Source organism: Hyperoodon ampullatus (genome assembly GCF_949752795.1).
Source record: "Hyperoodon ampullatus genome assembly, chromosome: 10".
Classification (NCBI taxonomy): Eukaryota; Metazoa; Chordata; class Mammalia; order Artiodactyla; family Ziphiidae; genus Hyperoodon; species Hyperoodon ampullatus.
The window spans coordinates 72,714,414-72,740,107 of NC_136923.1; the positions used below are offsets into that span (position 1 = coordinate 72,714,414).

Sequence of the window (25,694 nt, forward strand, 5' to 3'; positions counted from 1 at the left end):
ACAAGAACAAAGGATTATCACATCCCCTCCAGGGTCTGGCTGGCACCAAGAAGTTTGCAGCCACCAGCCACACCCCCTCCCCTTTTAGTGTAAAGCAAGCCTGAATTCTAACTCGGCTAGGATGGTTCTTCGAGACACTAATCCACCATCTTCTCTGTCTGCTGGCTTTCCAAATGAAATCGCTCTTCCTTGTCCCAACAACTTGTCTCTCCATGGATTGGCCTGTCGTATCGCAAGGAGTACAAGCTTGGACTTGGTAACAAATTAAGAACCTATCTTTCCTCCTTCTTTCTCCCTTCTCTCCTACCACTTCCTCCCAAGCCTCAACTTTCTCCTCCCCACCGAAGAAAAGCAGGGGCTAAAGGTGAATGACAGAGTTAGGGGACACTTCCAAGGTCCCCAGGGGTCAGGAACTTCCCACCCAGGCCTGCCTGGGAATTGGGAAGTTCCGTGGGGACTGAGGGAAGAGGGGAAGGGAGATGGAGAGTCATTTCCAGGGATGGAGGTGCAGGGAGGGTCCCTGGCAAGGGTGGGAGAGAACAAAGCTGGGGGCAGGAACATCAGAGGGGAGGGGAAGGGGGAGATGGGTGCAGAAGGAGGGGGAGGGAGAGAGGAGGAGAAAGGATCTCTGCCCCTCAGGTCATCCCTGTGGCCCAGCTCCCAGCCTGCCGTAGTCACTCCATAGTGTTTGTTGAAAGGCCACACTAATCAAACACATTTTTAAAAATTGTCTTTATATGAGCTACAGAAGAACAATTGTCACAGGCCGTTTATGGTTAATAGAGAAACAATAAAGAGAAGAGACAACCCTGTCAACAAGCAGAGGGGCCGATTGGGCTTGTGGGTAGCAGACTCTGAGGCAGCGATTAGCACCAGGAAGTTTAAAGTGCTCGGGGACCAGGCTGGGGAAGAGAAGGGCAGGGGAAGCAGGACAGGCAGGAGAAGTGAGGCTGCCCTTGGGCCACAGGAAGCTCAGGTCACTTTGGGAGCCATTCTGGAGATGGGATACTCTTTAGAACTTGCCAAGGTGGCAGGGGGTGCCGGGGCTTCAGACCCCCTGCGTCAATCGGTGGGGGTAGGGGGGCTGCCCTGGGAAGGGTCTGCCCCAGGCGCGAGGCTGCCTTCCGCCCTCACTACTCCCAGCACAGGGGCAAGAAGCCCATCAGCCCGAAGGAGGAGCCGGGCTGCACAGAGCGGCGTCCAGCCCCGCAGGGTGATGCAGAGTGAAAAGCACATTTGCAGCCATTGGGACTGTGAACCTCAGGCTTGCCTGCTGGCCTCACAGCAAGAACACGTGTGTCCTGTGGGATCAGAGCAGGGCTCACAGAGTGAACATCCCGTGGGTGCTGGGCTTCCTGTATTCGTTCCTTCCCTTGGCCACGACAGGAAGCCCTTCGCAGGTATGTCCCGTAGTCTCAGTCCATTGCTCAGGAAGGATCCTCGTCTCGTCCACCAAAGGCAATGGCAGCCCTGGCCTGACACCCGCCCCTGCCCTGCACCTGCCCGCCCTGGATCTGCTGGGGATCTGGATACCCCTGGTAGCTCCGGGGAGAAGGGCAAACAGAAGGAGGATGTAAGGGGCCAGGGTTTGGGTAAAATGTCCTGGAGCCTGGAGGTCCAAAGAAGCCACCCTGGCCCATAAGAGCTGGGAAGCTGGGTACAGAGTCTCCACCTCCTTCTCAGCACCCTGTGTCCTTCCTTACCATGGATTCACATGGGAGCAGGCTCCACGGGTGGGAGGTGTGCCTGGTTCCAGGAGCCCCTCATCCTGGGCAAATAAGGATGGTCAGGCCACCTAACAGCTACCCAGCATGACATCAGGTAACAAAGGCCTCTGCCTGGGCCCAGACCCACCTCCTGGCACCAGACCATGTCCCCCTACACCCTCCCTAGCCCCTTCCCATCAAGTATAAAACAGAGAAATAGGATCCGATGGTTTTAAAAGTAGAATGTGACAAGCATTAGACCTGGAGAAGAACTGGAGGACCAAGCAGCATGAGGCTTTTACTCAGTGTATGAGGTTCGTGTTAATTCATTTTATCCTGAAAACAGTCTTGAGAGGTAGGAATTAGTGTCCCCTTGCACAAGAGAGGAAAAATGAGGCCCAATACGGTTAGTGACTTGCACAGGGTCCCACAGTGACAAGTGGCATCCCTGGGTCCCGGTCCTGAGCCTCTGCACCCACTAACATCCCGCTCTCCGCCAGGGCAGGGTTGTCAGCATGTGGTTTTAGGGTGGAGAATAAACACCATCCTAGTTACACACCGGGATCAGGAGGACGGTTATCACCGTGTGTGTGTGTGTGTGTGTGTGTGTGTGTGTGTGTGTGTGTGTGTGTGTGTGTGTGTCCTGGCACCAGGCCTGTCTGTTCCTCAGTCTGAGTCTCCCCTCTAGTGCCTTCTCCTGGACATAGGAAAGAGGTGCTGCCTCCCTGCTGTCCCCCAGGATTGCCCCCTGCCCCTTCCTCTCTCCCCACTTCCATCCTGCAGTGGCACCTGCAGGCTGGCTGCCCACCAAGGCCCCAGCTGTGTCACTCCCCTGACTATGACATTTGATCTCTCACCTGGGAGGGCTATGTCCCACGGCCAAGGGTGGAGAGGCCACATCTCCCCCCCCAGTCTCTCATTCCAGTGGCTCCAGGCTGGTGGATACCCCTCCCTAGGGGAGGAATCCAGTCCATAGTCTTCAGCCTTCGCCGCAGAAGAAGCCAACTCTGAGGCACAAGCCAGTGAGTCAGGGGCAGACGCCCCCGGCCACTGGGCCCCTGGCCCAGGCTCCTTGGCTCCATTCTCCCTGCCCCTCCCGGCCCAGGCAGTCCTCCAGGCTGTGGTCAGCTCTGAGTTGTCTTTGCTGTGTCACCAGTGGGTCCTCTCTTCCCAGGGGACAATGAGTCCCCAGAGCGAAGGTGACCCCCCTTTCTCTGAGCCATGGCCTCCCCTCCAGTGGACCCTCAAGGGCCCCCTGTTCTCTTCAGGAGCTCAGACCCGGAGCCAGGGTGTGGGAACTGGGGGAGAGAGCCCTGATCAGCCTCTGCATGCAAGTCTAGGGACAGGCTGGTCCTGCGGGTGAGGGGCTCTCAGCTGCCTGGTCACAGCTTTCCCTGGAGGGGCCGGCCAGCAGGCAGCAGCAGCGGGAGTGTGGGCTCTGCTGGCTCCCGGGACTCGACCGTCAAGCAGCCACAGTCAGGTCAGAGCCCATCCAGAGGCCCCGTAGAGGACACTCGGCCGAGGGGGTGGGGGGCTTGGACAGCTCTGGGATCCCCAACACCTCTGTTGACCCCCAACTCTTAGTCACTGTTCCTTCTTCTCCTCCAGGGTGGGACCCTTGGGACACAGGCTGTTTCTGGACTCTTTCTTCCCCCAAGGGCATGGAGACGCTTGAAAAGAGCAGAGGGAAACTGAGGACACAGCCCCGGGTGGGGAGAGGGCAGCCCTAGCTGTCACCCCTCCCCCATCAGCTTGATAGTAAGAGGTTCCAAGGCCGATGGGAGATGAGGTCTCTGTCTGCAAACAGCACACCTGGGGCTTCTCTGCCATCCAGCCAGGGCCCAGGAGTCTGTGGCTCTCAGCAGAATCACCTCAGTGGCTCCCCCCTACCCCCAGGGACTTCCCGCCTGGTGCCCCCTGCTCTGCCCTCTGTCCCCCGCCATGTTCCAGGCAGCCGAGGGGAACTGAGAGGATGCAGTGCAGCCTCCGGTTCTGGGAAGGCCTGAGTCCAGCATTGCACAGTCCTCATCCCCAGCCTGGCTCCAATCCAGACAGGTCCCCATCTTCACTCCTCCTCTGGTCTCCCGGGACCCCTCTGGGAGAAGCTCCCCCCCACCGTACAGTTAAGTGGCTTCAGACCAAGCAGGCTTCCACGGAGGCTCCGGTCTTGTGGATGGGTCCCTCCAGGATCTGGCAGGATCACGGCATATGCTGTAGCCTGCGAGGATGGGGACGGAGATGAAAAAGCCGGTCCTCCTGCTCACCACCCACAGCTCCTGGGCCAGTGCAGCCCCTCTGCCTCTGCCCTCCGCTTCCTGCCGGCTCAGCCCCAGAAGGCTACGCTGAGCTGTCGCTGCCTGCCCACCCACCTCCCTCACCTGGGTGCTGTACAGTCCTCCTGACACACCGTCTGGGGACCGAGGGCAGTCGGGCACTTTGGAAAGGGTTTCAAACCCCCCAGCGCTCTGTCCTCGGGGGGCCAGGAGGGTGGGCTCTACTCACTTCCCATGTGTCGCTTCTTCCAGAACCCATAGACCACAATCAGCATCACAGGCACTGGGAGTAAGGCCAGCACCGCCACGAGCACAGCAGGATAGAAGTCCTGGTGCCTGCGGAGACAGGACAGCGTGCGCAGGAGGTGAGTACCAGGGTGCCCCACCCTGGCCCACGTCTTTCTGCACACCATGGGGGAGGAGTGGGACCAGGGGGAACCTGCCAGTCCCCGCGGGGAGTGATGGCCTCTCTTCCTTGGGGACCCACCTGTGGGAGAAGGAAGTGAGGTGCTCAGAGGTCAGGGGATGAAGCCCCCTGCCCCCCCCCCAGAGAAGGGAAGCACCTCTCCACTTTAGTACCTCTCCTCCATTACTCCCCCAAATCTGCTGAGGACAAGGGCTCTAAGAGACCCCCATTTGTGACAGAAGAGACCAACGTTCTTACTCTCCTCGTGGTGACTGAGGATGGCACTTCCCACCTTTGTCCTCTGGAACAGATGCTATAGGTGCCCTGCCTATATTCCCTTGCTGTATCACTTCCATGTACACCAGTCCTCAGCAACTCCATTTAAAAATTTTGGGGCCTGAAGGCTTTCTCTTGTCACTGGCACCCTCCATGCCACACATGGCAGGCAGCCCTCTACCAATAACCAACAGAGTGGGTGTATAAATACCCCAGCTCCCTTGCCCTCCAGGTGGCTGCTAGGCACTGGACCCTAGAGTCTCCCGAATGGGATTGAGCTCTTGCTGCCCCCAGTGAGAACCAGCCTCAGTAAGGTCTCTATCTGCTGCCTTCCCTTCCCTGTCTCACTTCCCCATGCTCTTTCCAGTGTTCCAAATACAATGTGAATCCTGGCCTCAGAGTCCACTCCTCAGGGAACCCAAATTAAAGTGTCCCCATTTCCCACTTCCTACTCCCCAGGCTGCTCCCCTTGTCTGGTCCCTACCCTCTCCTCTTCATCCACAGACTCTTACGCTGACCCAGCCCCTGCCCTCCTTTCCCACTGCCATCATTTCTGTCCCATGTCCATCCCAGCTTCCCTCTCCCACCTCCTGTTCAGTAACAGGCCAAACTGAGTTCCCGGTGGGTGAAAGGGGCTGGTCTGCTGCAACATTTCACCTTGGGGTCTGTTCAGGCACCAAGAACTGTTGCCATGTCTGGGAAATGGCATTCAACCCAGGCCCCCCGGGTACCTGCTGGGGGATAATAGGTTGAGGAGAGACCTGCCAGTGGGGCACATTCCCGTGGTGGGCGATCCCATGGTGCACAGGTGCCCAGCCTTAGTGGGGGTGGAGGCTGGGCCAACAGCAGAGGCTCCGGCATTGCTGGGAGACGCAGTCACTGTCTGGGACCCCATAGTCCTCCTGGGCCCCATGGTAGAGGGGCTGGTGCCAGTGAAGCCGTAGCCTGTCACAGAGGTCAGTCTGATGCTCCCTGAGGCAGGGAAGGGCAAGAGTCTAGCCAAGGTGAGGAGTCCAGGTGTGAACACCGTCGTGCTGGTGGTGAAAGGGGCATCAGGGCCTGAGGTGAGGGCTGGGCCTGCTGTGACAACAGTTCCACTCTGGAGGATGGTGGGCAGCTTCGTAAGAGGAGTGTTTCTCTTGGTTGTGGAGGCTGAGGGACCAGAGAGGGAGGAAGGTGAGACTGAGTCAGGGGCCTTGGTGCTGGAAGCAGCTCCCAGCAGCCCACACACTTGTCTGGGTAGGACCTGTCCTTGTCTTGCTCCTTGACCTTGGACCTAGGATTCTGCTCTGCTGAGGGACCAGGTGCGTGCTTGTTCAGAGGGTGAGGTCAGGGAGGAGGAAGTAGGCACAGGAAAGAAGGAAGAGTCTTTCACAAAATTTTTAGTGTCCCCTGTCAGGCCACCTGGGCCAAGAGGACACTTCCCTCCCCACCCCCATCTCTCTTGTCACTTCCTGAACCTTCCTCATTCCTGTAAGTCAGAGATTTCTCTGCTTTGATGTTGAACATGAACTTTCCCAGTTGCTCCATGATTGGCGACTGGGATCCAGAGATGAAGACAAGGAAGCATCAAAGGCCCAGATCCCAAAGAACGCCATGAGCAGCGGGGCCAGGTGCCTTCCTTGGGGGCTTATTAAGAGACACAGGAACTGGTCCTGCCACCTTCATGTATCAGTTCAGGCCTTTATCATCCCATTCTCTAGAAGGAGGTTGGACTTTGGATGGTGGAAGAGGAGGGAGTGGTAGGAGCTGTGAGGGCTCAGTCTAGAAGGCAGTGTTGAGTCTTTCTCATCAGGGAACAGGAAAATAAAGAGAGAGGGATGGTGAGGGCGAGAGGGCTGCTGCGGGCTGCTGCTGCATCCCACTACTATGCATGCAAGGATGCACTCCTGAGGGCCAGATGGTCACCGTGGAAGGCACCCATTTTTCTGGGCAAGGGAACCAGAACAAGTGGCATTGGTGAGGGTGGGGATGGGGGAAGGGGCTGATCTGGAGCCAGATCTCCCACATCATCCTACTCAGCAGTGTGAAGAGACCCCCAAAGGACCTTTCAAAGAATTCATACGCAGGTGCCTTGGGAGAGCCAGCATTTGGCCACAGAGGATCTAAGAGTGGGCAGAAAAGGAGTGACATCCAACAGAGAGAGACCTCCTACAAGGGTCAGTGAAGTCACACAACCGTTTCCCTCTCCTTCATCCTTGCCTCAATATACCAAGGCGTTGGGAGGGGCAGGGCCAGGAGGAGGTGATGGAGAGTGGTACCCCTTCCCTACCTCCTGAGATCAAGGAGGGGGACTTGGACAGCAGCAGTCCCCCTTCTCCACTTCAAGTGCCTGGGACCATAAACCTGGTTTTCAAGGGGGACTGGAAGAGCATATATTGCTAGAAGATTCGCATTTTTAATTGCCTGTGCATTTTAAATTTCCTAATAATTGAAAAGGTCTGCAAAGTTGGAATCGCCCCAAACTGTGGTTAAGAGATGGAAAGTGAGATCTGACATAGTACAACAGAGGGATACACTAAGGGAAAAATAAAACCATTTCATGTTTATATCCCTACAAATTAAGACTTCAATAAATTGGTTTCGACTACTTCCGTGGGGCTAAATCAGAACCGGAGAGGGAAGGAATGAGATTTGCTCCATATTTTAGAGATAGCAGTTACCCTAGCTCAGACCCAACAGAAGATGGGGATGCAGTTGGGTTAGGGGAACAGGGAAGGGTGAATAATAAGTTTCACAGTCACTGGCTGCTCTTTGCAGGCTCTTTGTCTGGCTCCTCACCCTTTCCCATCTTATAAATGTGGCAGGAGCACAGGGCTACCTTCTTGGCCCTCCTCTCTTTTTCTACACTCAAGGGAGAGTTTTGATAACCTTAAAGACAAGGCACAGTATCACCACCTCTAAACTCTCCCATAGCTTCCTATTCTACCTAGGATAAAACTCAAACCCCAAATCATGGACTTTAGGGCTGCTGTTTGCCTGACCCACCTCATCTTCTGTCACTCTGCCCCACATTCAGTATGGACCAGCTTCTTCTCACCTCAGGGACTTTGCACATGCAGTTCTCCCCACCTGGAAAGCCCTTTGAATCGCCCACTTTCAACAGGGCTAGAAAGCTCTCATCACACGCAGGCTTTGCTTGATGTCATCTGCTCAAGGAGGTCTTCTCTGATTCCCCACTAATTCAGTAGCTCCCCCCGCCCCACTGAACTTTCTAGGTCATCACATTGTTTTATTTTCTTAAGAACATTTATTGCTATCTGCAACTGTTTATCTGACAATGTGCTATTGCCTGTCACCTCCCATAGGATAGGAATGGGTCCCGTTTTGCTCACCACTGTATCCTCAGAGCCTAGAATAGTGCCTGGCACAGAATCAGGGCTCAGTGAATATATATTGAACAGATGATTGAATAAAACAAGCACAGAGAGTCCTGAGTTCTAATCTCATCTTGTCCACTTGCTAGTTCTGTGACCCTGGACAAAGTCAGAGCCGCGAGGACTTTTTAGATCTCATTTCCTTCATCTGTAAAAGGGTGACAAGAATGCCCATGAAGGTGTCTGTAAAGGAATTGTGAAAACCCCACTGTACATCATGCCTATTGATGGATTTTTTTTTTTTTTTTGCGGTACGCGGGCCTCTCACTGATGCGGCCTCTCCCATTGCGGAGCACAGGCTCCGGACGCGCAGGCTCAGCGGCCATGGCTCACGGGCCTAGCCGCTCCGCAGCATGTGGGATCTTCCCGGACCGGGGCACGAACCCGTGTCCCCTGCATCGGCAGGCGGACTCTCAACCACTGCGCCACCAGGGAAGCCCGGATTATTATTATCGTTATATTTGATGTCAGTGGAGTACAGGGTGGGGAGGACACCCCCCCCAGCATCCCAGTGCCCCAGCAGGCCTGCTCACCTGGAGACACTTCCAGCAGGAAGCCCATCAGAGGGTAGAGGATGCCAGAGCTGTTGCGCATGCACCAGTACCGGCCCGAGTCCTGGCGCCTCAGGGCCGCCATGGTGATACTGACCACCTTGGCCTGGGTATCGTCCTGCAGCAAATAGCGCGGCCCCTGCACCCCAACACGGGTGAACACAGTCTCGCACTTCTTCCTCCTGATTTTGCACCAAACCTTACCCTCTATGTGGTTTTTGCGGCTCTTGTAGGAGCACTGCACAGACAGAGTCTCCCCTTCAAAGTACCGCACTTTGGAGTACACGCTCTCGACAGGGGCACCTGGGGAGACACGACTTGTTGAGAAAGGAGGAAGGAAGCATCTTGAAACTCAAAGCTCGTGGTGAAGGGAGAGGAGGTGGATACTGCTCTGCTGTCATGGAACTCAAGAGTGTGGAAAAGAAATACAGCCCAACACCGATGGAGCGGGACACAGGCTCCTCCCCCAGGGAGCTCTTGGTCTGCTGGAGGAGACACTAGCCCCGCCCTGTAGTTCCCAGACTGATGGGGGGGACAGTAGTCCTGTGCCCTTGGGGAATCCTAAACTGATGAGGAAGATACAGGGCTAGCCCTACGGGGACTCCCAGTCTGATGGTGGAGACACAGGCCTAGCCCACAGGGAGTCCCTAGTCTAATGAAGGAAACTCAGCCCTTACACTCAGGGAACTTCAGCAGACGCAGCCGTTTTCTTTGCGGCATTTTCTAGTCTGATGGGAGAGTAATAAGCCCTGTCTTCAGGGTCTTGTGGGAAAGAGCCAGGTCCTGCCCTCAATAAGACAGAGACACAGACAAAAACGCAAGTCATCATTCTGAAATTCCAGAGCACAAAGAACTTAGGTAGATAAGAAAATTCAATCTTTGAAAATATTAAGAGTAGTTATTTGTTTCACAAACAGGTTTACTCTAGTCACCTTTTAAATAGCAAGTTGTCTGAGTTCATTCTAGGTGATGTTTAATCTTTTTTCTTTAGCGGTACGCGGGCCTCTCACTGTTGTGGCCTCTCCCGTGGCGGAGCACAGGCTCCGGACGCGCAGGCTCAGCGGTTATGGCTCACAGGCCCAGCCGCTCCGCAGCATGTGGGATCTTCCCGGACCGGGGCACGAACCCGTGTCCCCTGCATCGGCAGGCGGACTCTCAACCACTGCGCCACCAGGGAAGCCCGGTGATGTTTAATTTTAAAATATTCTAGTTACCTAAAACCCGTAGATCCGATATGCTCAGACATTTATATACACTCCCAATGGAGTGTAAACCAAAGAATTCTACAATTATTCACTGTTCATATGTTGCCTTCTATGCCTAGGAAGAAGATGTGGTCAGTGAGCTTCATAACCCGTGGTCTGATGGGGAGGGAGTAGAACTAAGGCTGGGGTGGTGAATCAGAGGACAGAGGGAGAGACAGCTGCAGTGAGGGCCCTCCAGGCCTCTACCCACCTCAGCTTGGCATTTCCTCCTCTAACACCCTCCGAGCCTTCTGCAAACACGCACACAGTTCTCCCCAGTAGGACAGAGTGGACAGCATTTTGGAGTCTAAATAAACATAGGTTAAAACTCGGGTTCTACCACTGACTAGCCATGTGAGCAGATCACTTAATGTCTCTGTTTCTTCTGTGTCTCTGGCTGGCTCTGAGAACTGTGCCCCAGGACAATGCCTTGAATGTAGTACATGCTCAGTGCACGTCTCCTTCTCCCAAAGGCAGGTTGCTCCAGACTTTCCCAATGGAACCCAGAGCTGTGATAGCCAAGGGCCCAGCACCCCAGACATCCACCTTAGTTTCCAACCCAGCTGCCACTAGAGTTGAGGCTTGGAGTAAGGTAACGCCCTCTCTCGTATCACTTTGTCCCATGCAAGTTAAACAGAATAATCCAACTCAATTATTTGGCAGGTGGCAGGTTTGGGGGACCCCAGGGGACACTCTTCTGCCCTGGAAAAGCGGGTCTCTCTGGGAGAGGCGTACAGATAGGGCGACCTTGGAACGGGTCTCCAGGGCACTGTGTTTATGTGTGCCCACCTTCCACCCCTCACACAGGAGGTGCCCAGAACTGAACAGGAAATGGTAACTTGGTTGTCATGGCAGCGAGCAAGGCAGGATTGGGTGAGGCCCCCTCAAGGAGCATTTAGTAGCTGTGGGGTGGGAGATATTGCTTCAGGGATTGCTTCCCTACCCCCACCCCAGGACAGGGGATAGGGACGGAGGTCGTGGCATCAACATTCCAAGAAAAAGCAAGTTCAAAGCGCACACACGTAAGGTAATGATTCCCATAGGAACCAAACAGGGTTCTTCCGACAGAGGCCACGGGACGAGGGCTTGTTGTGTGTAAGGAAGTGGGGTGGCCCTGGTCAGAGGTCCTGAGGAAGACAGGCAGATAAAGGGGCCCATGCAGAGAGGGTCCAGAGCTTTATCTTAGCTTGTGAGGCCTGGGTTAGCTTTGCCCGGGGCCAGATACTAGGAGGGCACCTTCTCACCGGTCTCTGCTGGGGAGCTACGAGGTCAGCCAGACCGTCTCCTCCTCCTCCAACCCCACAAGATCACTGAGCAAGGAAAAGCAGGAAGGGGGTCCAGGAGCAGACCATTCCCTCCCCCGTAAGCCACCCACCCACCCTCTCACCTGCGACAGGGCCCTGGAGCCACAGCAGCAGCAGCAGCAGCAGCAGGAAGGCGGGAGCCATGGCTCCGTGCAGTGGGGATGGGCACAAGTCCAGCAGGGGGCAGGGATCCAAGGTTAGGGCCCCAGGCCTATGCTGGACGTACCACTTGGGGCTGCCAGGGAAGACCTGGGGTTCTAAATATGAAGTTGCCCATTTAGGGAAGTGAGGAAGTTGTGGGACCCACTGTGACCAGCAGACCGCAGGGGCCGGCAGGGCCTGCGAGAGGGCGGTGCTGGTGCAGTTTCCACCCCCTCTTACTCAAAACTTCAAGCAGGTGTGGCTGCTCCACCCGGTCCGGGGCCTCCCAGCCCAGGGAGGGCTCTCGGGGTCAGAAGACTCCTCACCCTCTTTGGATTCCCTCCTGGAATCTGGTCCATTAGGAATGCCATCCTCTGAAGCCAGTTATTCATCTAGGGGGCTAGTGTGAAGTTTCTAGAACCTCAGGCACAGACTTCGTGGGAATTCTCTGGGCTCAGAGACCCAGAGATATAGGCTATGGGGCTTGGGTGGGGCATCTCAGACCCAACGTTTTTCACAAACCCACATTCACAGGGAGCTTCTTGTAAACTCCCATTTGTTTATTCATGCACCCATTCGTGCATGTGTGTGTTCGTTCTAGCACTCTGCCTCTCTCTCTCCCAGGCTCCTGGCTGGTCAGAACAGTCACTCATGCTCACACTTGCAAATGACCCCTTATATGCTCAAATGCAACCTTATTTTTGTCATGGTTAGGTGACAGGAGAAAAGAAGATGCAAATTGTAAGACTCGGAGCATAAAGTTTGGGTTCAGGGAGGAGCCCCTGTGCTTTCACGTATGCGTGCGTGCACATGCACACACACACACTCACACTCACACACACACAGACGCATACACTCACACTCTCATACACACACACACACACACACACACACTCACGCACTGTCTCATACTTACACAAGCGGCAGCTGCCTCTCCTTTTCAATGCTCACATCTCCTTACCCTCATCCCTCTCTCTGCCTCTCCTACCAACACCTCTAACCACCCACCAGCTCTGTCCAGAATCCGGCTCCCTGCTGCAGCCTTCCTAAAGCAGCCCCGATACTTCCCCTCCCCCACCTCTTCTCCAGAAACCACGCCCCCTGCCCCTTCTTCCCCTGCTCCAGCCCCCAGCCAGCACACAGGCATGCGCACTCAACTTCCTCTCAACCAACCCTATCTCTCCTATACAGCCGCCCAGCTCCAGCTAAAATGACCCAGCATTTGGCCCAATACCCCACCCTTCACTCAGTCCCCAGGGCTGAGAATCAGAAGGATAGACTTCTGACATCCAGGAGTTGTGCCGTAGGCTCCTATGCGTGTGGGGACCCAGGTGGACCCTCGTGACTGTGTGCCATCCCCCTACTCACCTATGCCGACTTTCTTCTCCTTTGATAGAACTCAGAGTAAAACGTCCTCAAGTTTGCATGGCCACAGTCTTAAACTGAGCTTGAACCCCCATATCCCAAAGCAAGGAAGTTTTATCTTTGCTGATCCCCAATTTTAGTCTCAACATTCATTCATTCACTCATCAGTTTGTTTGTTCTTACAGTCTTATGTGCTATGCCTGGTGCTGGGCATTTGGGGTATAGAAATGAGATACAGTTGTCACTTCAGACCCCTCAGCCCCCATAAGACATAGTATGCTTTCCTTATTCACCCTTCCTTTTTCATATTCTCCCCCAGTTTAACACCGCTCCTCAGACCCCTGAGTTCAGAGGCTGTCTCTCCTCCCAACACACATGGTATCTTCCTTCCTTTCTTTTCTCCATCAGAACAGTAAATGGCTTCAGGACTCAGGGAAAAACTCATTTATCTCTTGTGGGGACTTCATGTGCTTGGAATAAATGCTTCTATTAAATCCCTGCTGTGTCCCTAGCCCTGAGTGAGGCCTTGTGAAAAGTGCAATCGCTGATAGCTGTGTTGATAAGGATATAAAAACCCAAATGCTCTCATTCCATTGACAGAGAGGTATAAACTGGATCCAGTGTTTCCGAGGGAAATTTGGAAGGATTTATCAAAATCTCTAAAAATGTGTATATGTTAATTAGGCTTTTATGTACAAAATAATTTAACATAGCAGGATATTTTTGTGTCTTTCTATTTTGGATTTTAAAAAATTAAGGCCTAATTTACATAGAGTAAAATTCACCCTTTTCAGTAGAAAGTTCTGGGAGTTTGAGAAACCCATGGGAACTTGTAACCACCACCATAATCAAGATGTGGAAGTGTTTCATTACCCGCCAAAGTTCCCTTGTTTCCTTTTTTAGTCCTCCCCTTGCTCCACCCTCAGTTCCTAGGAAACTGATCTGTTTATTTTTTTTTTCCCTCTATAGTTTTGCCCTTTCCAGAATGTTATAAAAATGGACTGGTAAAGTGTGTAGCATATTTTTTTATTGAAGTATAGTTGATTTACAATGTTGTGTTAATTTCTGCTGTACAGCAAAGTGATTCAGTTATACATATATACATTTTTAATATTCTTTTCCATTATGGTTTATCACAGGATATTGAATATAGTTCCCTGTGCTATACAGTAGGGCCTTGTTGTTTATCCATCCTATATGTAATAGTTTACATCTGCTCATCCCAAACTCCCAGTCCTTCCCTCCCCCAACCCCCTCTCCCTTGGCAACCACAAGTCTGTTCTCTGTCTGTGAGTCTGTTTCTGTTTGGTTGATAAGTTCATTTGTGTCATATTTTAGATTCCACATATAAGTGATATATGATATTTGTCTTTCTGACTTACTTCACTTAGTATGATAATCTCTAGTTCCATCCATGTTGCTGCAAATGGCATTATTTCATTCTTTTTTATGGCTGAGTAATATTCTATTTCATATATGTACCACACCTGCTTTATCCATTCATCTGTCAATGGACATTTAGGTTGTTTCCATGTCCTGGCTATTGTAAATAGTACTACTATGAACATAAGGGTGCATGTATCTTTTTGAATTAAAGTTTTGTCCAGATATATGCCCAGGAGTGGGATTGCTGGATCATGTAGCAACTCTATTTTTAGTTTTCTGAGGACCCTCCATACTGTTTTGCATAATGGCTGCACCAACTTACATTCCCACCAACAGTGTAGGAGGGTTCCCTTTTCTCCAGCCAAGCATATTAAGTTGGCTTCTTTCACTTAGTATGACACATTTGAGATGTTGTGTGTTGAGTATATCAGTACTTTGTTTCTTTTTACTTAAAAGCAGGACCCCATTGTATGGATGTATCACAATTGTTTATACATATCCCTCCCAGTTCAGGGACAATCAGATTTGGTTTCCAGTTTGGGGTTATTCCAAATAAGTCAGAAAGAGAAAAATAAATATCGTATATTAATGCATATATGTGGAATCTAGAAAAATGGTACAGATGAACTGGTTTGCAAGGCAGAAGTAGAGACACAGATGTAGAGAACAAATGTATGGACACCAAGGGGGGAAAGCAGGGGGGTGGGGGTAGGATGAATTTGGAGACTTGGATTGACACTAATATGTATAAAATACATAACTAATAAGAACCTGCTGTATAAGAAATAAATAAATAAAAATTTAAAACTACTACAAATATTTATACACAGGTTTTTGGTTTTTTTGTGGTACGCGGGCCTCTTACTGTTGTGGCCTCTCCCGTTGCGGCGCGCAGGCTCCAGACGCGCAGGCTCAGCGTCCATGGCTCATGGACCTAGCCACTCTGCAGCATGTGGGATCTTCGCGGACCGGGGCACGAACCCGTGTCTCCTGCATCGGCAGGCGGACTCTCAACCACTGCGCCACCAGGGAAGCCTCTTACACACACGTTTTTGTGTGAACGTAGGTTTACATTTCACTTGGGTAAATACCTAGAGTGAAATTGCTGAGTTGTATGGTAAGATTATGTTTAATTTTTTTTTTTGTGTGTGGTACGCGGGCCTCTCACCACTATCGGCAGGCGGACTCCCAACCACCACGCCACCAGGAAAGCCCTATGTTTAATTTTAAAGAAACTGACTGGGCTTCCCTGGTGGCGCAGTGGTTGAGAGTCCCCCTGCCAATGCAGAGGACACAGGTTTGTGCCCCGGTCCGGGAAGATTCCACATGCCGCAGAGTGGCTGGGACCGTGAGCCGTGGCCGCTGAGCCTGCGCGTCTGGAGCCTGTGCTCCGCAACGGTAGAGGCCACAACGGTGAGAGGCCCGCACACGGGGGAAAAAAAAAAACTAATTGTTTTTCAAACTGGCTGCACCGTTTTGCATTTGCATTGATGTTCCTGTTGCTCCCTATCCTTCCTAGCATTTTATTGTTGTCAGGTATTTTTTCTCCCATTCTAATAGTGTGTAGTAGTATTCATTGTGATTTTATTTTGCATTTCTCCAATAACTAATGATACTGAGTATATTTTATTGTATCTATTTGCCATCAACATATCTTCTTTGAGATGGGTCTCTTCAGATTTTTTCATTTTTATTTGTTTGTTTTCTTCTTTTTTTTTTTTTTTTTTTTTGCGGTACGCGGGCCTTTCACTATTGTGGCCTCTCCCGTTGCGGAGCGCAGGCTCCAGACGCACAGGCTCAGCGGCCATGGCTCATGGACCTAGCCACTCTGCAGCATGTGGGATCTTCGTGGACCGGGGCACGAACCCGTGTCCCCTGCATCGGCAGGCGGACTCTCAACCACTGCGCCATCAGGGAAGCCCTGTTTTCTTCTTAATGAGGTTGAGGGCTCTTTAGTCTAATATGTCTTTTTTTAATAAATTTATTTATTTAATTTATTTATTTTTGGCTGCATTGGGTCTTCGTTGCTGCACGCAGGCTTTCTCTACTTGCGGTGCGTGGGCTTCTCATTGCAGTGGCTTCTCTTGTAGAGCATGGGCTCTAGGCGCACGGGCTTAGTAGTTGTGGCTTGTGGGCTCTAGAGCACAGGCTCAGTAGCTGTGGTACACAGGCTTAGTTGCTCTGCGGCATGTGGGATCTTCTCGGACCAGGGATCGAACCCGTGTCCCCTGAATTGGCAGGCGGTTTCTTAACCCCTGCACCACCAGGGAAGTCCCCACAAACATCGTATATCAGTCTTATTGAGATATAATTCACATAATATAAAATTGACCCATTTAAAGTATACACTTCAGTGGTTTTTAGTATATTCACTGAGTTGTACAACCATCACCACAGTCCAGTTTTAGAACATTTCATCACCCCAAAATGAAGCCCCACGCCCATTAGCAGTCACATCCTGTATTAGTTTCCTACTACTGCAAATGTGGTGGCTTAAAACAATAGAAATGTATTCTCTCACAGTTCTGGAGGCCAGAAGTCTGAAGTCAGTATCACTGATCCAAGATCAAGGTATTAGCAAGGCTGTGATCCCTTCAGAGACTCTAGGGAAGAATCTAGCCCTTGCTTCCTCCAGCTTCCAGTGGGTGCCAACATTCTTTGGCTTGTGACTGTATCACTCCTGTCTTCAAAACCAGCATCTTCAAATCTCTCTGTTCCATCTCCTCATCACCTTCTCTCCTGTGTGTGTTCAAACCTCCCTCTGTCTCCCTGTTATAAGGATACATGTGATTGCATTTAGTGCCAGCCACATAATCCAGCATAATCTTCCCATCTCAAAATCCTTATCTTACCACATCTGCAAAGACCCTTGGTTTGCCATATGAGGTAACATTCACAGGTTCTGGGGATTAGGACGTGGATATCCTTGGGGAGGCCATTTTCCAGCTTATCACTCTCCCTTTTCCTGCCTCTCCCCACACTGCAGCCCCAGGCGACCACTACTTTCTATCTTTATAGATTTGCCTATTCTGGACAATTCAAGAAAACAAAATCATACAGTATTGGTGCTTTGTGATCGGCTCCTTTAGGGTAGTGTTTTCAGATTCGGCCATGTCGTAGCAGTACTTTCTGCAACGTTATATCAGTACTTCATTCCTTTAAATAGCTGAATAATATTCCATTGTATGGATATACATTTTGTTTACCCACTCATCAGTCAATAGACATTTTATTTGTTGAAATTGACAATATGATCCTAAAATTTATACAGAGGTGCAAAGGTTATGGAATAGCCAAAACAATCTTGAAAAAGAAAAACAAGTTGAAGTACTTACATTATCTGATGTAAATATTTGCTACAGTAATCAAGACAGCGTGGTATTCGTGTAAGGACAAATAGATCAATAGAATAAAATAGAGGATCCAGAAATAGGCCCACATATACAGTAAATCAATGTTTGCTAAAGGTAATTAAATAAGAAAAAAAGTCTTTTTAAAAAATTGATGCTTAAACAACTGGATCAAGGACAAAAGTGAACCTCAAGTCTTGCCTCATATAATATATGAAAATTAGTTCAAAATGGACCATAAACCTAAATGTAAAGATTAAAACTATAAAGCTTCTAGAATGTCATTCTAGAAGAAAATAAGAGGCTGTTCCTCTTTTTAAAAATTTAAAAAAGGAAAAAAGCCTCACATTAGAGAATATCTTCATGACTTTGGGCTAGTCAAATGTTTTCTAGATAGGACACAAAAAATACTAAGCACAAAAATTTAAATTTTGATTAGCTAGACAATGAGAAATTAAAATTTTGCCCATCAAACACATATTTAAGGAAACAAAAAGGCAAGCTATGGATTGGGAGAAAGAACTTGAATCCAGCATATATAAATAACTTTGCTGTATACCTGAAACTAACACAACATTGCAAATCAACTATACTTCAAAAAAATATGCTTTTAAAGAAAAAAGCTGGGCCTTCCCTGGAGGTCCAGAGATTAAGACTCCACGCTTCCACTGCAGGGAGTGCAGTTTCAATCCCTGGTTGGGGAGCTAAGATCTCACATGCCACGTGGCGTGACCAAAAAATTTAAAAAAAGAAAAAAGCCTTGCTTGCTCCCTGTGGCCCAACTCCTCCCCATCTCCACAGCTCACACCTTTCACCCCATCACACTCCTTCACTGTTGCTGGGGGAGCCTGAGGATGCCCAAAATGAAACCGTGGTGAAATAAGAGGCTGTTCCTCTTTTCTTTCACTTTGTGCTCTGCCTGTGAGTGATCAGGGGGCCCTTGGTGGTCTGAGCTGGGTCCTGAGTCCCTCTGGTCCCCGAGGCAATACAGGGATCCCCAGTTCCAGGCATGGGGGAGGTCAATGATGTGTTTCCACCCTGGGAGGTTTGGGGGGGGCAAAGTTTTCATTCGAGGAACTGTAAAGATGGTTCCTAGGAAATGATTGAATAAATAAATAAATGGGGGAGAACAGACAAATCTCCCATGCAGAAGAATTCCAAATAATTTATGTAGATACTCTGCCCTCAAGGAGGGAAAAGCGTAACTCCCCACCCCCTAAGTGTGGGCCATCCATAGTGTCCAAAGAGGACAGCATGGAGAAGGGGGGAAGAGAGACTGACAGTCACCACCTCAGCCTGGTGGTCAAGGTTAAGATCAACAGTGATAATCACATTGATAACATGAACCCTTGATACGATGTGATGAGAACGGCATTTTACCCCTACAGTCTTCCTCCCCCAAACCCCTAACCCCGGGCTTCCCTGGTGGCACAGTGGTTAAGAATCTGCCTGCGAATGCAGGGGATGCAGGTTCGAGCCCTGGTCCGGGAAAATTCCACATGCCACAGAGCGGCTGGGCCCGTGAGCCATGGCCGCTGAGCCTGCGCGTCCGGAGCCTGTGCTCAGCAATGGGAGAGGCCACAACAGTGAGAGGCCCGCGTACCGCAAAAAACAAAACAAAACAAAAACAAACAAACCCCTAACCCCATGAGAAAAAACATCAAACAACTCTCAAATGAAAGACTTTATGAAATACCTGACCAGTACTCCTCAAACTGTCAAAACCATCAAAAATAAGGAAATTTTAAGAAATGGTCACAGCCAAGAAGAATCTAAGGAGACATGCAGACTCAATGTGATGGGGTGTCCTGGGTGGGACCCTGGAACAGAAAAAGGACATTAGGTAAAAGCTAAGGAAATATGAATGAAGTACGAACTTTAGTCAATAATAATATATCATTATTGGTTCAGTAATTATGACAAATGTACTATATTAATGTAAGATATTAGCAATAAGGGAAACTGGGTGTGGGGTACATGGGAACTCTGCGTAATATCCTCATTTTTCTGAAACCTAAAACTGCTCTAAAACAAAAAATTTCACTTAAAAAGGGAGAGAGACTATTTGTACAAAATATGTATAAGTACTTGATAACTAACAAAGAAAACATTTTTAAAACACTTAGTTTGATTAGGCTTAAAGAACACTGATTAGGGTCATTTTAAGTGACTAGTTTACCTGAGGTGGGTTTGCTGCACTGCACACGGGTCAGGCATACATTCCAGTGGGTGTTGAATTCACTGTTTTTCCCAGTAGGTTATAACCCAGCTCTCCCTGGGTGTGTTTGGTATTCACAGTGTCCTGTTCAGGTAACGTAATTATCTCAGCTCCCTAAAATGAGCAGAAGTCTCCCTGCCCTGGTCCTGCTGTGGAGCTGGGCCTCCAGGAGCCCCAGGGAGAAGGGTGACAACAGTAGAGAGGAGGTGGGAAGCTGGAGTTTCTGAAGAAAATAACGAGGAGACCTGGAGGCCAAGTGGTCACTAGGCAGCCCAGAGAAGAGGGGACAATGTGGGGAGGGGTCTACAGCTACTTGTCCCTGACTGTGTGTCTTGCTTACTTATCTCACGAGAGTGCTCAGCTGCCCTGCATTAACTGGACTTCTCTGCTCAGTTAGAGGCCTGGGTCTGCGTTAAGACCCCATTATCTGTGCCCACCCTGTCTCTAGCCCCCGGGGTGTCCAGTCCCCTTATGGTCCCACTCCATGCTGGTCGTGCCTCAGGCTGCTGGAGCTTGTCCCCTTCTCCAGCCCCTGGAATGCCTCCAGGGGCTACTCCCCAACTAGCCTCACTTGTGTTGGGCCACAAGGGGGCCCTCTTGCAAGAAGCTGGTGCAGGGGACTCCAGCCTGCAGCCACCATCCGACCCTGCCCTGAGCACGTAGTCTGGCTGCACTCTGGCCCTGATTCTGTGCTGTGTTCCGTCACCACCCTGTTCTGGACATTCTTCCATCCTCTCTAGACAGCCTGCGAGTCCCCCGAGGGCCAAGGGGGCTTAACTTAACCGCGTGAGCCCTGCTTTGCTCAACTCTGCATCGCTGTTCACGCATGTGCCTTGATCGCATGCAGAGGGGACCTCAGAGCGGGTCTCCAGCCTTTTTTCTTGTGGAGGCTGAGCTGAAGAGCAGGCCAGTGACTTGCCCACGTTTCACAGACTTCACAGACAGATATCGAAGCCGAGCTGGGCATTTGGACCCTGTCCTCCGACACCCGGCCCCCCAGCACTTTGCCCACTGCCGAGCAGCCCCCATGCACCCTGGCTTCCAGCAGTGTATCCCCCTCATCCATCCAAATGGGCCGCACTTGCACTTGCTTTGTGCGAGGGCAGGAAGGCTTTGGAGGAGACTTGGGGGGAATAGGGCAAAAGGATTGAAGCACCAAAATAATATAAACCCTTTCTCTGAGAAAGGAAAGTAAAAAATCAGAAGTGTGATTCTCTAAGAGGAAAATCTGCTTTAGTTAAATGGAAACACTAAAGCAAACTACCCAGGTGTGAAAGTACAGTGTGCTATAAAAAGTTTTAATCTGTATTAATAAGACACTAAATTTATAACAAGGAACTGAAAGCTTTGTTAGCTGGCCAGTTATGTTGAAACAGAAATACAGAAAGCAGTGCTGTCTGACACAATTTCCTGCAATAATGGAGATGTTCTGTACCTGCCCACCCAGCACAGTAGCACAGCTCACCACGTGTGGTTGTTCAGCTCTGACATGAGGCAAGTGCCACTGAGGAACTGAATTCTTATTTTTCGTTTAATGTTAATTAACTTAAATGCAAATAGGCACATGAGGTTAATGGCTAGAGTACTAGCACAGCTCTAAATGACGGAGGTGGACTTTAACAAGACCCTGCCACCATCCTAAGGGGCAGATTTCTTTGTTGTGTCCTGTTTGTGTCAAAACTGTAAAGCTAATAGAAGATAATGTGTGAGAATATCTTCATACATTGTCTAAAAGACAATACTCAGAATAGTATTGTGCTTGAGATCGGGAAGAACATCTTAAATAAGATCCCAAAGCATAAGTCATAAGGGGGAAATGGATGGATTTAATTACATTGTCCAATGCTGGCTTCTCAAATATCCCCAGCACAACGTGTTGAGAAGAAAAAGCTGAACTTATTGAGGTCAAGGAGAACTCAGCCTCAACAGAGCTCTGAGAGCGTCTTAGATAAGGCAAGTTCCGAATGTACTGGGAAGTTTGGTTCAAGGCAGGTCTTTCAAAGACGGGGCTGGATTAAGATTGAGGAAGGATCAGAGTATAATAGCCCCAATTGGTAGAAACAGCAACCCCTACCCCAAAAGACCTGCACTTGGTTCCTAAAGTACTCATTTCTGATTTTATGGAGTTCTGAAAACTCTCAATTTACAGGATGCTAAAGTGGAACTATTTTTACTTTTGTGACTGCCGTGGAAGCTGAATTTCCCAAATGTCACTGCACAATGAGTGATCATGTCAGTATCCCAGGAATAGCATAAAGTAGATTGAAGGGAAATAGGATTCATTTTTTAGAACACACTGAAGTTTCCAAGAAAAGTACCATAAATTTTGGAATTTATCCTCTGGGTCTGTATCTTTTTATGGCTTGAGGGTGATATATAGCATATAATAATATCCAAAATATTATTTTTGGTGAATAGGAACTTGCTGTTATAACATAACTCTATAATAGATCAAAGAATGTATTTGCCATAACACAACAAAGAGTGGGTGTTTGTTTTCCACTCAATTTGTCTTTCATTGACAGCAAGAAAGAAAATCTTTAAAATTTGAACTATTTTCATCTCAGTTTTTGCTGAGATTGTTTGGGCAGATGCTGTGGAATTAAATTCCATTCCCACCTCCTTCTCGTGGGCCTCTTTATTATGAAAGGTCTGCACAATCATTTCTCAGGTTTTCTGGCAGCTAGGGCTCCAGAGATAATTTAGGCTTTACCAATCAAAGGCATTTGTATAAAACAAATTTGGAACTCAGTTAAGTAGGAAAAAAGGTATCCATTTTGGTGGTATAGAGTGTGGCTGACATGGGGTGGGTCTGGAGAAACTATGCCAGTAGCTTCCTGATTTGCTAAGTTTGCTGATTCTTCAGAGTCCTGACTGTGGGAAGAGCAGTGACCCCTTAATCTCCCCACCCTGTAGTGTGGCTTTGACAGTCATTCCCGGAAGCTCAGAGTAGGATCTGATTTCGTAAGCCATTTAATATTCTATTTTAAAAGGATCCCTTTCTACTTAACATAGGTACATTGGATTTTGTTGTCTGCAACCGAACCTTGACTAATGCAAGTCCCAAGGAAACAGATGCCACATTCCAGAGTGAGCTGGGAGACCAGAGTAACACACGCAAAAAGGTATCTAAACCTTACCCACATCAAGGATATAAAGTTGTGGGGATTTTGAAGATTAGGAGAGGACTTTTGGAGACAGTTTTGGTGTCCTGTGACCCTGGGGACAGAAGGGAGTGGACACCAGCCCACCACAAGCTTAGGGAGAGGGGCTTCAGGGTCACAACTTGGGGAGCTTGTTAAGCGTCCCTGGAGTTTGAGGAACACAGCAGACTGGAGTCTGACTCAAACCTGAGAACTACAATGGGCAGAGACTGCCAATGGCTAACTGTCCCCATGGTAGAGTGGAGAAAAGATGGCTGTATGGGTATCCACCAGGGCTCCATGAGTTTGCTGGGGTGAATGAAATGGGTACGTCCCATGGACCAGATGTGGGCTGCACCTATGTGAAACCACCAGCCTAGGTTTCATAGATCTGGTCCAAAAAGGCTGCCTGAAGTTGGAGAGACCTCAGTGGAGGAAGGAAGCTAGAGGTTGACAGATGTAGGGGAGGAAAAATTATTTTCCCTCTACCCTTCTGAGTTCTCAGCTGAGATCCCTGTAATAAAATAAGATTAATAAGAGAAAAACAAACAGAAGCTTTTAAATGTGTATACCTCATGTATATGTGGGAAATACCCAGGGTAAAATGAGGAGCTCCCCAAGGTAGTTTAGAACTCTGGCTTAAATACCATCTTCAGCTACAGACAAAAGAAAAGCATGGGGAGTCTACCTGCACAGGTCCGCTGGCACTTATCTCTTTCTCCTCTCAACCCTCAATACCACTGATCCCCCTACACCTGGGTACATCATCATCATCCACTATAACTTTTACTAGGCACCTACTGTGCTATAAATCCTGAGCCAGTAGTTTACATCAGTCTGCTTTTAAACTCTCAGGACACCCTCTGAAGTAGGTACCATTTACAAATGAATACTTCTGAGTAGGTACTCTTTACAAATGATGAAAATGAAGCTCAAAGAGGAGAGAGGACTTCCTAAGGTCACATATGTAGAAAATGGCAGAGATAGGATTTGAGCCCAGCTCTGTCTGCCCTTACCTTCTTTCCACATGCCCTCTCTGTGGCTTGCTAGAGTGACTTCCATCGTAGTTTTGCCTTCATGTTGCTGCTTGACCCTTTTGTCGTTATTTACCTTTTCCTCTATTAATGCTCCTATGCCTTAGCGCCTGATTCCTTTAGGGGGAGATTGCCTTACACTTCTTTACATCTCCCAGGATATCAGCACAGCGATGAGAGATTGTTTGTTTGACTTCACCTAATTTTCTCAACCTCAAGATGCTCTAGAAGAACCTCCACTTCTATTTCATCATCCAGTCCCTGATGGGACAGGGTCAGTCATCACAGTCTGCGTTCATGACCTTCCTTTCTTGCTTTCCTGTCTCTAACACATACATACCCTGATCTCATTCCAGTCCCTCCTTAAGAAATGAGAGAAAACCCCTCTTAGTAGGTACCTCCCCTTGGCCGTCTACATCCCTCTCCCTGCCTCTCCTTACCTGAGACCTAGAGTAGCAGCAGCAGTAGCCATGGCCACCCCCAGAGCCCTTCCCCTCCACTCCATCCTGCCCCCTGGACCCACTGTATGCCAGTCGCTTCAGTGCCTTTTCCATTTACTGGAGGATGTTGCCCCACTTGGGTGTTTTCCATCTTCCCTGAGAGGCTTCGTTGTCAGTTTGCAGCTGAGAAACGCTGAGGAAAATGTGATGAGAGGGGGCAGCTCGGGAAAATGCAGAAGAAGAAGGAGAAAGGAGAGATCACTGCCCTTGTGACATCTTCCCTCCTGCTTTCATTTGGTCACAGCCCAATTGGGCAACACTCTGTAGCTCCCCATTCTCCACCAGAGCAGGTCTAGACCCACCCACCTGATGTCCCACCTCTGCTCCACGCACTTCCTCAGGCCACCAAGACATTCGCATCATTGACCACTGACCACTGCATTCCACAACCCCTCCTACCATTACCCCTGCCTGCCTGACACTGTGCATCCAGATTTGACTTGCCTTTTGAGGCCCGAGTCAAGCATTCCTGACGACCCACCATCTTTCATGTTATGCCACACCACAATTCCCAAGGATGGGCGTGTGGCTGAATCACTCGGGAAGCTTAGCAAACATACACGTGCCTGGGCTCCACCCCAGACATACTGATTTGGTAAGTCTGGAGAGGGCCCAGGAACCTGCACTTTAACAAGCAGCCCAGGTGATTCTGAAGCAAGTGGTTCAAACAGAGGATACCTGTAAAAGCTCTGTATGAGTCACGTGGGCCCCAAAGCATTCCTCAGGTGCTCTCCCTGTGTCTGAGGTGTGTGCTTCCCTGAGCTCCTAGTCTAAGCATGAGCTTGGAGACCACAGTTATAACAGCACTAGGAGTGACCTCCATGGATTGAAGTTCTACTGTGTGCCAGGTGCTTTACTCAGGTTATCTCATTTAATTCTGTCAGCTTTGGGCTTGTGTAATGAATACTTGTCATCTTTTGGCTCTCCAGCACCCAATACCTTTCCCGTTTGGGGGATATGCCCCAATGTGTGGGGCTCACGAGGACACAGAGCTCTACTTCCCCTTCTACTGAGCATGGAGGCAGATATTCTCCTGCCCCTTCTCCCTGGCACCTATGGTACAGACATGTGACTTGACCTAAGTACGGCTGAATGCATGATTCTGCCCAGGATTCTGGCTCCTAGGGGTGTGATACAAGATGCAGGGCCAGTTGTAAGTGACTTACTCAGAGGCAATTTAAGCACTGAGAGTCCAGGAATGGTATGGTGGCAAGTACTTGGTGGCTTCAAGTGTACAGGGACAGTGACAACAGCAACACCACTGGACTGTCTCAAGTTATAATTTGGTTTCTGCCATTTTCTAAAACAGGTCCTTCAGCCTTCTCATTGACTCTGTGAGCTACCAATATCTTTCTAAATTCCTTTGCTAGACAGGATTGGATTCAGTTGGTAGCATCAAGAATCATGACTCGTCGGGCTT

At 49.7% G+C, this 25,694-nt stretch overlaps 1 protein-coding gene across 1 annotated transcript; it reads right to left on the reverse strand.

Moving 5' to 3' along the window:
• Positions 1-3,829: 3,829 nt before the first annotated feature.
• On the reverse strand, positions 3,830-11,281 carry LOC307059075 (trem-like transcript 2 protein; the record flags this gene model as incomplete). The annotated part of the gene is made up of 5 exons (XM_079712782.1): positions 3,830-3,924; positions 4,209-4,315; positions 5,393-5,813; positions 8,572-8,892; positions 11,221-11,281. 5 exons carry the CDS (start codon positions 11,279-11,281, stop codon positions 3,830-3,832), a joined length of 1,005 nt encoding a protein of 334 aa, XP_079568908.1.
• Between the last annotated feature and the right edge of the window lie 14,413 nt (positions 11,282-25,694).